Here is a 12142-nt window from a genome sequence, read left to right as displayed (position 1 = left end):
TTCTGTGAAGAACTTTTTCCTAACATCCAGTCTAAGCTATCAGAGGATTTCACAGTATTTTAGAGTATTTAGGAGCCTTCTGGGAAAAATTGACTCTACAGCTGGTGTAGTTGGGTCATTAGCAGCATCTTAAATCCCTTGTCTCACACTACACAGGCACAAGGGACAGCACTAGCATAAATCGTGACTATACACACTGAAATGTTCTGGTTTAATGGAGATGAAATCCCAACAGACAGATAGAACAAATACTTCAGCTCCCCACAAAAACCAAGAAGCACCATTTCCAGCATTTCAGACAATGCTGAACTGGGCCTCATCGCTGAGCTCAACACCACTGTAATGCCATGCATATTCATAACGAGCGGCGCGACACCCAGCCGCACCCAAACAGAAATCCCAGCGTAAGGCAGCAATACTGGCAAGACTGTGGCTTCCTTTGTTCAGTCTTCAGGGGTCTGGAAAGAAATGTGCTTAATTTCAGTCTGTGAGCAGCTTTATGCAGCAGCAGCTTTCTCCAGCACAAGCCTCTGCAAAAATCCCATCCCCCAGTTGCCCAACGTGTGTTTGATGAGAAAACCAGAAATTGAGCAGTTATTGGAATCCTTGACTTCACTTTTGTTGAGTGTTTTCTCAGCCACATGCTCTTTAAGGTGGGAGAAAAAGAACATGCCACTCTCCAGAACTGATGCTGAGAATTTATTCCCAGAAATCTTCCTCTCTAACTTACATCCCCAGGTTTTTCCACTTCATCTTCAGAGGAAGCGCATCCAGAAGAGGCTTCATCTGTTCAGCATCTGTACTTTATACTACATAAAAAATTAAGGAGGGAAAACTGTGCAAGGAACAATGACTCAACAACTGTTGCTTTAAATTTAAACACTTAAGGAAACTGTTGGATTCAGGCAAAAGAGTCAACACTGTGAACAGAAATGCCAGACACCCTGAAGAAGCTGGAAGAAATTAGTCTTAAATGTGAAATTGCAAAAGCAAGTGTTGTAAATGCCTGCAGACCAAACTAGCCTGTTCTGGGAGGTGCTTCCAAACAGGACAGAGCAGTCCCAAAAATACTGACTAAGAAATGACCAGAAAGTCTAGGATGGATGTGCTATGTGCTATTTGAGATGGAACATCCAGACAAAGGGTTATCCTGAGCTAAACACAGTTCAGTATGACAGGATATAGCATATGACTTCCACAGCTGATGCCTGCTAAGTTTCCTGGGTGGTAGAGGACTATAACTGCAGTGTGGAACAGAAGCTGGTTCTAGAGAAAAAGCACATACTGCACAGTGCAAGCAGCTGAGATACTAAGATATGCTAAGAGTATTTCTGTAGATTCTCTCCTCTGACACTAGGACCCTATCTGGTTTAGCTTTGTAGCAGAAAGATATCCTTGACATGCTCCCTAACTGAACTGATTTCTTCACTACAGCTGACCGGTTTGAAGAACCTCAAGGACCTTGCTTGCAGGGAGGTGCCCAGCAAAGGCACATGAGGTCTCAAAGTGGCATAACCCAGTCCAGGGCGCTGTACTACAGCCCTGAGGCAAAGGAATTTTCTATTCATACAGTTTCCACTTAAATCCACTGCAAGTGACGTCACCTCCTGGAGTCAGCAGGCACACAGCACTTGATAGACACATCCCTTCAGCAAGTGCAGGCTGTGAACAAGGTGTTCAGGGGAAGAGGTCCCTGGTGACAAGCCCAACAACACTGCAGCCTAATTCTCCTACAAGAGACAAAGCACTAGTGAAGCATGAACCTTGAGATTTTGCATGAAATCTCACAGGGATCTGGTTAATAAAACACCTGACCATTCCCATGAAATTTCAACCTCAGTTACACACCAGCTTGGCACCTAGGAAAGCTGATACAGAAACAGTGAACCCTCAAAATGCATACTTTCAGGGGTGACACCCTCCTGGGATCTACCTTTAACAGACACCAAGTTATGAACTCATCTCTTCAAAATGTTGCTGTTGTAGCCTTAAAACCAGGCAATACAGAAGTGGTTTACTATCAGAAGTCATGTTCTAATGCTGTTTCACAGATTCTACACATACAACACTCAAATCCAATCTTGGTCAATCCAACCATAACAACAATTTGGCCAAAGTAGCAGAGAACAAAATAACATCCAGTTAAAACCCAACCCCCTTTGCAGTGTGAATACGGTTTTTGCCCAACATCTGAAGTAATTTAGAGATGATTCAATATCAGATCATGGCTGCTGACACAAACACACCCATTATTCACACCAGGTTTGTCATATTTGCTTTAGAGATGTAATCATTTTTATGAATTCATCCTCACAACTGTGTCACTTCTTCATTCTTAACACTGAGAGAGAAAGCAAACAACCGGTTTCAATCAGATTTGCATCTCACACAGAGATCAAACATGTAAGTAACAGGAGGGGAAAAAAAAAAGATATGATGAATAAAGAACAGCCTCTACACACTAATCAGACCCTTCACACAGGTCAACTTTCTGCCTCTACCAGGGGAAGACCAAATGGGAAGCACTGCAACCAGCTTCTCAACCAGAGACATTTTATCCCAAGAGATGACTGGATCCAATTACAGAGATGTCTGATGAAAAATTCTTTCAAGTCAAAACCCACAGACAGGGGCTTTCCTTTATGCAGGGGCTCATATGTTGATTTCAGCTTTTTCCTTTGTACTGCTTAAGCAAGTTACACCACCAAAGAAATCACACACACAATTAGCAAAGCTGCTGCTGATCAAGCACCGTATCTGGATCTATGCCATGAACATGGCTTTCACTCTAATCAGAGTCCAAACTCAGAAGGCACAAAGAAGAGCAGAACAAAAGCTGAGCTATGCAATAATTTATCATAGCTTCTAAACGATCTTGCCAAAACCTGCCAACAAGAAAAAGTCAATTAATTGCAGTAATAGGCACCAGGCATTGACATCCTAAACATTTCTGCATGAAAGTGTGCCAAGTGACTCGGTGCCGACACAGCTCTACGACTGGTCTCATTCTCTCCAGGGTGTAAGTACCAAGCAAAGTTCAAGCTCTATATGCATCTCTTTGAAGGCAGGTGAGGGCTGTGTGTTCACACAACAATGACAAACATTTGCCTTTACACATGTATGCTGCACCTCCAGAGTATCCCTCCATGAATAAGAAGGAAATCAGGAGAACAAACCAGCATATGTTCAAAGCTCAAAATCTGCACATATGAGTGAAAAACTACAACCAACAATCACTGGAGGTGTTTAGGAAGAGACTGGATGGGGTGCTTGGTGCCATGGTTTAGTTGATTAGATAGTGTTGGGTGATAGGTTGGACTTGATGACCTTGAAGGTCTTTTCCAACCTGGTCAATTCTATTCCATTCCTATTCCCATTCCTATGCTATTCCCATTCCTATGCTATTCCCATTCCATTCCCATTCCTTTCCATTCCCATTCCATTCCCATTCCTTTCCATTCCCATTCCTTTCCTAGTCCCATCCCCATCCCATTCCCATTCCTTTTCATTCCCATTCCTTTCCTATTCCCATCCCATTCCCATTCCCATTCTATTCTAAGCAAGCAGAACTAATACTTCACAATTATGTGGTCTGACTCAGGCAGATCGAACCCAGAACATCCCAATCAAACCAGTTCAGATCTAGGTCCTCACTAAGAGACAAGGACATATTCAAAGCAAGGCATGGCAGCCAGCTGGGTCCAGCCAAGGATACCCACCTGAAAGTATGACGGTGACATTCAGTGCAATGAACAACCCACAGAACAGCCCAACCCTGAATGTAGTCCAGGCTGGTACAGGCTGTGAAGAAAGCAATGATGGAATTAAGGTGGGGTAAGGGGGTTATCAGCAAAGTCAGGAGAATTTGCAGAGTAAATATAAAATCAGAGAGACAATGCTCTGGTGTCTGATTGCACTCTTGTTCGTGAAGTGAGGGCTCTTAAGCTGAAAATGCTGCATAATATTCTTGCTTACGTTGCTGCTGTGCTGAAGCAGAGCTTGGGCATCTCAATACCCTTAGAAAAAAATATTCCAGAGCACACAAACATTAAGCATACATTATTATTAGCACAAATATCCTTTAAATATTTATCTCATCCCTTCATTACCTTGTCTGCATGCATTAGGGGTAGTAAGCTATCTCCAAACCTTCTGGAACTGTAGCAGATTATGTGACCATGCCCCGCACACAATTTGCAAAGCATAATCATGTCAATTATTTTCACTGCTCTGTTCAGATGCTGAATGCAATTTGGCACCTTGACAAGTCAGAGAAGCAGCTTTGCTACATGACTTGATCTCTCACCTGAGCTGCTCCTAAGGGTGGAACACGCAAACGTTTCATAGCCTTCTGTCTGTCTCCATCTTCTAATTCATTGGTCACCACTTCCTGAGGAGATAAAGATACACATTACAGAAGTTCATTCCAATGATAAGCACATGGTACTGCATTAAATCCTAAAGTAAGGGAAGACTCTCCTGCTCCTCTACTCTGCCCTAGTGAGGTCTCATCTGGAGTACTGTGCCCAGTTTTGGGTTCCCCAGTTCATGAGACAGGAAACTACTGGGGAGAGCCTTCAGTAGAGGAAAGGCTGAGAGACCCATGGCTGTTTAGCCTGGAGAAGGCTGCTCAATATTCACAAATACCTTAAGGCTGGGTGTAAAGAAGAGGGGCCAGTCTCTGTTCACTGGTGCCCAGTGATAGCATGAAGGTACACAAATGGAGAGAAATTAGAACACAACAGTTCCACCTCAACATGAGACAAAACTTCTTTGCTGTGAGGGTGACAGAACCCTGGAGCAGGCTGCCCAGAGAAGCCATGGAATCTGCTCCTCTGAAGATTTTCAAACCCCATTAAGACACAAGCCCTAGGTGATCCTGCTTTGGCGGGGGTGGCAGACTAGATGATCTGCAGAGGTACCTTCCAAGCCCTGTCATTTCCAAGTTACATTTGAGTCCTGGCCCAATAGTCTCCTAAACCACAGTGAACAAAGGTATGAAAAGCTCACCATGTTGCATGAAGTTATTCTAGAATACAAGCTAATACTGCATAAATGAAAAGTTACTCTTCTAAAGGGAAGGCTCACAAATTAACAGAATAGAATGACATAGACTAGAATAGAATGACATAGACTAGAATAGAATGACATAGACTAGAATAGAATGACATAGACTAGAATAGAATGACATAGACTAGAATACAATGACATAGACTAGAATACAATGACATAGACTAGAATACAATGACATAAACTAGAATACAATGACATAGACTAGAATACAATGACATAGACTAGAATAGACCAGACCAGGCTGGAAAAGACCTTTGAGATCATCGAGTCCAACCAATCACCCAACACTATCTAATCAACTAAACCATGGCACCAAGCACCCCATCCAGTCTCTTCCTAACACCTCCAGTGATGGTGACTCCACCACCTCCCTGGGCACTGTAAGCACTGCCAGAAATCAGGGGCATTTCAAAATCAACTGACAGTTGCCTAAGTGACGAACACAAGTTATAGTGAGGGGAAAGCATTATGGGAATTGGTAGTGAGGAAGACAACATTGCTATCAAGGTAAAAGAGGAGCAGTGTCCAGACTAGCATGCTTACCTCTGTTTCAGAGATAAGCTGGTTGATCTTCTTGCAGGTGTAGAAGGGGGCCACCTCCACCTCGGCTACCCGCCATTCCGCTCCCCGGGCTGTCTCCAGGTTCTTGTCATGCTTCTTTAAGATCTTGCGGAAGCCAGTGAAATTCAGGTTCTGCGGACAAAGGAAAGGAGTTGGTGCCTTTTAACCTCACTCAGCCCTCAAGAAACTTAATGGTTAGGATTAAAAAAAAAGGAATAGTTAATAAGAACCAAATTATTGTCTCTTTTGTTGAGTTAGAATAGAATAAACCAGGTTGAAAAAGACCTTCGAGATCATCGCGTCCAACCTATCATCCAACACCATCTAATCAACTAAACCATGCAACCAAGCACCCCATCAAGTCTCCTCCTAAACATCTCCAATGATGGTGACTCCACCACCTCCCTGGGCAGCCCATTCCAATGGGCAATCACTCTCTCTGTGAAGAATTTCTCCTCACATCCAGTCTAAACCTCCCCTGGTGCAGCTGGAGACTGTGTCCTCTTGTTCTGGGTGCTGCTTGAGTTATTGCTTTATTAGAAGCAATCCTTGCAAAGAACAGAAAAAATGTGGTAAGCTAAGGGAAATCAAGAGTTAATTGGCATAACCACAAAGAAGAGCCCCAAAGGGATGGACACTTTGTCCCAGGATATTGTAATCCGTTATTCTATTCCATTTCTTTGTATTCCTCTATTTAAGGGAATGCACAGACAGATCTCTCTCTTTTCCCTCTCCTCCCCAGGAAGAGCATGCATCTTATCTTTCTTGTCTGGCAAGGATCTTCCACCTGCCTGGTGAGACAGCAGTAGGCCTGAGTCTAGTTAGGCATGCCGAGTCTAGGAGGGGGGTAGAGGTTTCTGGAAGGCTCTGGCCTGGTAGTTTGTGAGTGTATTCCTTCTACCTGAATACCTTTTGTGCTTATTTGTAAATAGAATTTCCATTTAAACATCCAATCAGTGTGGAGCATTTTCATCTACTTCTTGGGAAGTCCTTTCTGTCCTTTCACCCTGGGCAGCTCAAAACTAGGACAAGGGCATAGAAAGAGACAACTTATTTGCAGGGAGCTACCTAGAACTTGTCTTCCCTGAAAAGCCCAATCACTGCCACATTCCTCCCTGATGAAATCTCACTGAAGACACATATAACCTTTGGACATACTCAAAACCTGTATACTTGAAGTCCTTTCAAGACATGGTCCCTCTGGGTACAGCTCACTGTATATAGATCCCCAGGCACTCCACAACTGGTCTCTGGATTGGGTAGAGCTGTGATGAGCTTATAACAAACCTAACATGGTTTTCCTGCAGCTTTCTTTGTCCCAAATGCCACATTCATTAACAAATCCTTCAAGGGGTTTTCTCTTCTGAAAAAGCAAGGCTGACTTTTACTGTCTTTAAACTTTACACTGTTTGCAAATCATGTTCTCCAGTAAGTGCATTACAGAAGAGAAATCCTTGAACAAAAGCTTTAAACGCTGTGGATTAAATGCAGACAAGTGGCATCCCCAGAGCAGCATCTTTTCCCATGGAGTACCTTGCATAAAGACTGCAAAACTAGTTTAGGCTTGCAAATGTGAGAAACAGAACTCCAGTCTGTAGAGATAAGGACATAATGCTGCATTAAAACAAGAATTAATGGCTGATTTCCAAGTTATAGACGAGCCTTGACCCACTCTTCTAATGCACAGTAACTAAGGTAAGCAAAGCCCATCACAATGCAGGCAACTGCTGTGACAAGATGCATTTCAAATCCTTAATTTTGTTATAGAGAAAGACCACTCAACAGACTCGACATCTCATTGATGTAACAGCAGGAACACAGACCATGGCAAGACTCACTTCTGAAAAAAAAAGAAAGCTTAGGAAGTATCTTGGACAGAAAACCAGAGAAAACAGCAAAAATCCAATGCCCAGAGGAGAGGCACCAACTACTCAGTGAAATTATTTTCAATCTATTTATGCTTAAAGTGATTTAATACCAGACCCCAACCATATAGGTGGGGAAATGAGGCTAGGGAGACAGAAGCAGGAAGCCAATGCATTAATGATCTGCATTATTGCAGACAAGAGACTTTAATTACTTTCTATTGGAAAAGCCAGCATTCCACCCCAGGGAGAGCAGATTGCTATTTCAGAGATTAGAGATGAAAAGAGGAAGGGGGAGGGAAAAAAAATAGGCAACAAAATGATGATTTTGGTCAGAGATATTTTTTTCTGTACCCTGAACATCTGATTCCATGTGCCATACATGCAATCACAGCCTAAATCTGGTGTGCCTTGGCTGGTCAGGACATGGCTACACCAGACACCCTAGAACCTCTCCAGTGATATTTCACCCTCTGGCTGCACAACTTCTGCAGCTCTGAAGTGCATAATAAAACCCACTGTTGGTTACAGTGGTGCTGCTGAAAAGGAACAGTGATGGAACTGTGAAACAGAACAGCCAAGCAGGGTAGATTTAGAGTGGATATCAGAAAGAAGCTCTTTACAGTGAGGGTGGTGAGACCTGAACTTCTGGTAGCAAAAACATTAGTGAGCAAGATGCCTTTCCTCACTAAGAAATAGTAGGAAAAGATTTTCCAAAGGAATGACCTATGACATTTCCTCTTTCAATTCTTATTGAAATCACTCCAAAAGTGATTTTTTTGGTAACCATGAGTAAGAGCTCTCTTTTCTTCTTCTGAAAACAGAAGTGGAGAAATCACAGCAGGTAACACTGCTTCACTCCATGCCAGAGCTCCACCTTTCCCAGGGTTTTGAACTAGAAACTATCTCTAAAACTTTACTGAGACTTTACTGAGACACTGATGAATAGTTTCCAGACGTGTTCAAAGACAGAACATCATTTTAGGAGAGGTGCAAGGACACAGAATTTGGCAATAATTAAGCTTTGCACATACTGCAGAATGGTATTCAATTAATTCTTAGAGCAAATTTTTTCCCCAGTAGAATTCTCCAGCACAACGCTGGTCAAGATCTAAACACAGATGTAGTGAAGTTTTACTTCAAGCTTTCTTATTTACCAATCCAAAAACCCTCAAAACACCACATTTAAAAGCATTTCAGAGTATCCAACACCAGAAGAGCTAAACCTTCAGGTTCAGATTTTTGCTTCAGGATTTTGTTTCAAAAGAAATTTAGCATCTGCAGTTTTTATCATGCCCTTTTGTGCCCAGAAATCCAAGTACAAGTAAAGATATGGGGGTTGCATACTTCAAGGCAAACATGCCTGTATCCTACAGAACAAAAAACTTTTGATTCCCCTTTTTTTCCAATGAATGTTTTAACAAGAACTTCTGATATAGCAAGGTCACAGGCACTACCATGGTAACGCCAAGAGAAAACAGTACAATAGCACTGCAAGTTTCATTACAAATATTAGATAAAAGAGCTTCTTCCTCCAACTTGCCAGCTCCAGCCCTGCCTAGAACAACACACTACAGAAGGAGGAGGTCTTGACATGACTTTTGTGTTCTGGCCACACCTGGGCCAAGGGTGCTGGGGTCAGCCAACCCACAAAAGGAGAAGGTCCTTCTGCAGGTCAGCTTAGTATTTCCAGCTCAACAAAAAAGCAACAAGTCATAGGCTGCTAGCTGCTGGGCATCCACCTTTTCTTTAAAAGTGTTTAGGGACACAAATGAGAAAAAGAAAAAAAAAAAAAGTAATAATTAAACCCTCCCCAAACAATCAACCCAAAAAACCCCAAACAAACAAACAAATCAAACAAAAAACCAACACGCCCAAACCCAGCCTTGAACGGGGCAATTCAAAGACACGCGAAGCACAGAGCCATTTACACGCAGGGCTTTGTAACACCGCCTCTTCCAGCAGGTACCTGATAGTTCTGCAGTAAGATGAGGCTGAGGTAGAGCTCACTGAAGGCCAATTTCAGATCTCTGATATTCCTGTGCTGGACACGCTCCTCATGGGACAGGTGGAAGACCGGCTTTCTGCGCCGCTGCAGCGTGGAAGCTCCGCTGGCTTCTTTCTGTGCGTCCAAAGTCGACTGCAACTCAGTCCGAAGAGTAGTAAACCTGCGCTGAGCTTCTGCAAGCTTTTCTGTTAGGAAGGAAAGGCAAAAAGCAGATGAGAGGAGAGCAACCTGTCTCCTGGTCCCCTAAAAAAGCACTCTGCCCTTTCACAGAATCGCTTTGGTTGGAAAAGACCTTTAAAATCAAGCCCAACCACTATCTACCTCTACCAAGTCTGGTGTTAAACTATGCCACTCAGGACCACATCTCTCCATCTTTTAAACACCTCCAGGGATGGGGATTTAACTACCTTCCTGGGGAACCTGTTCCAGTGTTTGAAAACCCTTGCAGTCCACAAGTTTCTTCTAATATCCAACCTAAACCTCCCCTGGTGCAACTTGTGGCCATTTCCTCTCATTCTATCCCTTGTTACAGGTCACAGGTTGGACTCGATGATCCTCGAGGTCTCTTCCAACCTTGGCTATACTGTGATACTGTGTTACTAGGCAGAAGAGACTGACCTCCCCCCCTCACCACAAACTGTTTTCAGGGAGCTATAGAAAGTGAGAAGATGCCTTCTTTTCTCCAGATTAAACACCTCCAGTCCCTTCAGCCATAAATGTGCTTGCAGGTAAAAAGCACTGCATTTAAAAACCTCTTGCATGGCCTTCTCCCATGAAGCATTCAATTCAACAGCTCTACACATGAAGCTCCTTCTTGTTAAAGGTTTTGATGCACTCCTGTGCAAAACATACACATTTTCCAAAGTGAAAGGTTGTCATGTCAGATAGGTCTTAAGTAATATAGCCAAATTCAAGGGGCTGTCCCTTCAGCACAGACTAAAAAGAAGCATCAGTGATGAACTCAGACCTCTTGACTTCCACCCTAGACCTGATTTCTAGAGGATGCCTGTTCCAGGACTGTACAAATACCTACTATGGATGGAAGAGGCTCAGCCTATGTGGCTGCTGCCTGTACCAGGGGCTATAAAGCAGCTCAGGGACACAGCCAGCCCCTCCACCCCCATGCTGGCAGAGCCATGGCCGGAGGCAGACGGGCAGATAGGGTCTCATCCAAATACCAAAGCAGTGACCACATGTCTACTCCAGGCGCAAAGGAAAACTGCTTGCCTTCTTCCAATAATACAAGTGTATAAAAAGCATTAGGGGGGGAAAAAAAACTGTGATAAGATATTATGAAACTTGACAGCAAGCAAAGCACTTTTGCTATCTATGCACCCACTACTGACTACGTGTTTACTACCGTTTTATATGACAGTAAGGAAATCAAAGGGGGAAAAAAAAACAAGCCACGCTTCAAATGTGATGTTGAATTTTGGAGCTCAGAGAGCAATGCAAGCCCTCTGCCAAGCTCCTGGTGACAGACAAACACAGCTTCTGCTTTGATCAGGAGTTACACCACCACTAGCTGCTGTAATAATCTGCTGTAATAATTTATCCCTCTTATCCTCAGTTTAGGCTCACGCAGGTTAGAAGCGTCGCCTCATTATTTAGTGATTAAAGGGACAGTCAACCTGAGTTTAGATGGGATTTTGATGTCTTTTCAGAACAAGTCAGTCTCTCTTCCTCACATCTCAAGTATCAAAAAGCTGCTCCTTTACACATGCTGCTTTATGTACGTTCAAAACAATGTTGGCTAAATCGAGATCTTTTATGCTAAACACAGCATAACCGACACCATTATCTTTCTCTTTGTTCTGCACAACTACTTCCCTTCCAGGCTTCCGCCCCCCTCATAGCTTTGACATCTCTGTTGATAAGCACCGCTGCAGACCATAGGTGCTGGCACTGACTGGGAAGATGCCAAGCAGATTCTCAGCGGCAGACCTGGGAGCTGGAGGTCACAGGACGCAGACCACTGCACCAGGAACCAGAGCCTCAAATTCCCTCCACGACACAAAGCTCTGTCAGACAATCTCCTGGCTGTCAATTTAATTCTCTCATTAGTATCTTACATAACTTACTGGTAATTCTCAGTTGCTTCCCCGTAGAAGTTAGGATTGACTCTTATGGGAGCAATTTGAACCTTTTCCTCAGCCTCATTCAAGTCTGGTCAATTGTAAGAGCAACATTCCTCTGTAAATAATTTTACAGTGCTCTGCATAACATCATCCAGAAGGAGAATGCCTTTCTGAACAGAAAATAGGGTTCAATACAGTAAGATCAAGTATGGAAGAGCTTGAACTCTTTCTTGATTATAAACTTTATTAAGACAGGAAAGCACAATTCCTCTTCGACAACTTCTACAGCTGCAAGGACTCCACTGAACCAAGGCAATGCAGCCCTCAGAGAGTGCTGTCTGCCTACAACCACATAATATTTAGCACATGCAAGGTCAGACTGCAAAAACAATCTCTGCCCACTTTGGGAACCCTCTCAGCAAGAAGTAAGAGATAGCTGTTAGAATCAAAAGACTTCATGTAAATAAACTCACAAGTTCACACTCGACATTCAAAACATCCTATCAAACCATCTGTGATAAACGGAGATTTCTTTTGGATCCAATTATTAAATACGG

General features: G+C 43.2%; 1 protein-coding gene across 1 annotated transcript in view; it reads right to left on the bottom strand.

Moving 5' to 3' along the window:
• The window catches only part of XPR1 (xenotropic and polytropic retrovirus receptor 1), a 138014-nt gene that overhangs the window by 29053 nt on the left and 96819 nt on the right, over positions 1–12142 (bottom strand). The window contains exons 4-7 of the mRNA XM_068141452.1: positions 9469–9692; positions 5617–5766; positions 4307–4390; positions 3720–3801 (exon numbers count right to left, since the gene is read on the bottom strand). Of these exons, the coding sequence (XP_067997553.1) occupies positions 3720–3801; positions 4307–4390; positions 5617–5766; positions 9469–9692 (540 nt within the window). The remainder of the gene's footprint in view (positions 1–3719; positions 3802–4306; positions 4391–5616; positions 5767–9468; positions 9693–12142) is intronic.

Source organism: Melanerpes formicivorus, unplaced genomic scaffold, assembly GCF_026170545.1.
Source record: "Melanerpes formicivorus ecotype bairdi unplaced genomic scaffold, bMelFor1.0.p_v2 SCAF_7, whole genome shotgun sequence".
NCBI lineage: Eukaryota > Metazoa > Chordata > Aves > Piciformes > Picidae > Melanerpes > Melanerpes formicivorus.
This window is presented reverse-complemented; position numbering and strand designations above follow the sequence as displayed.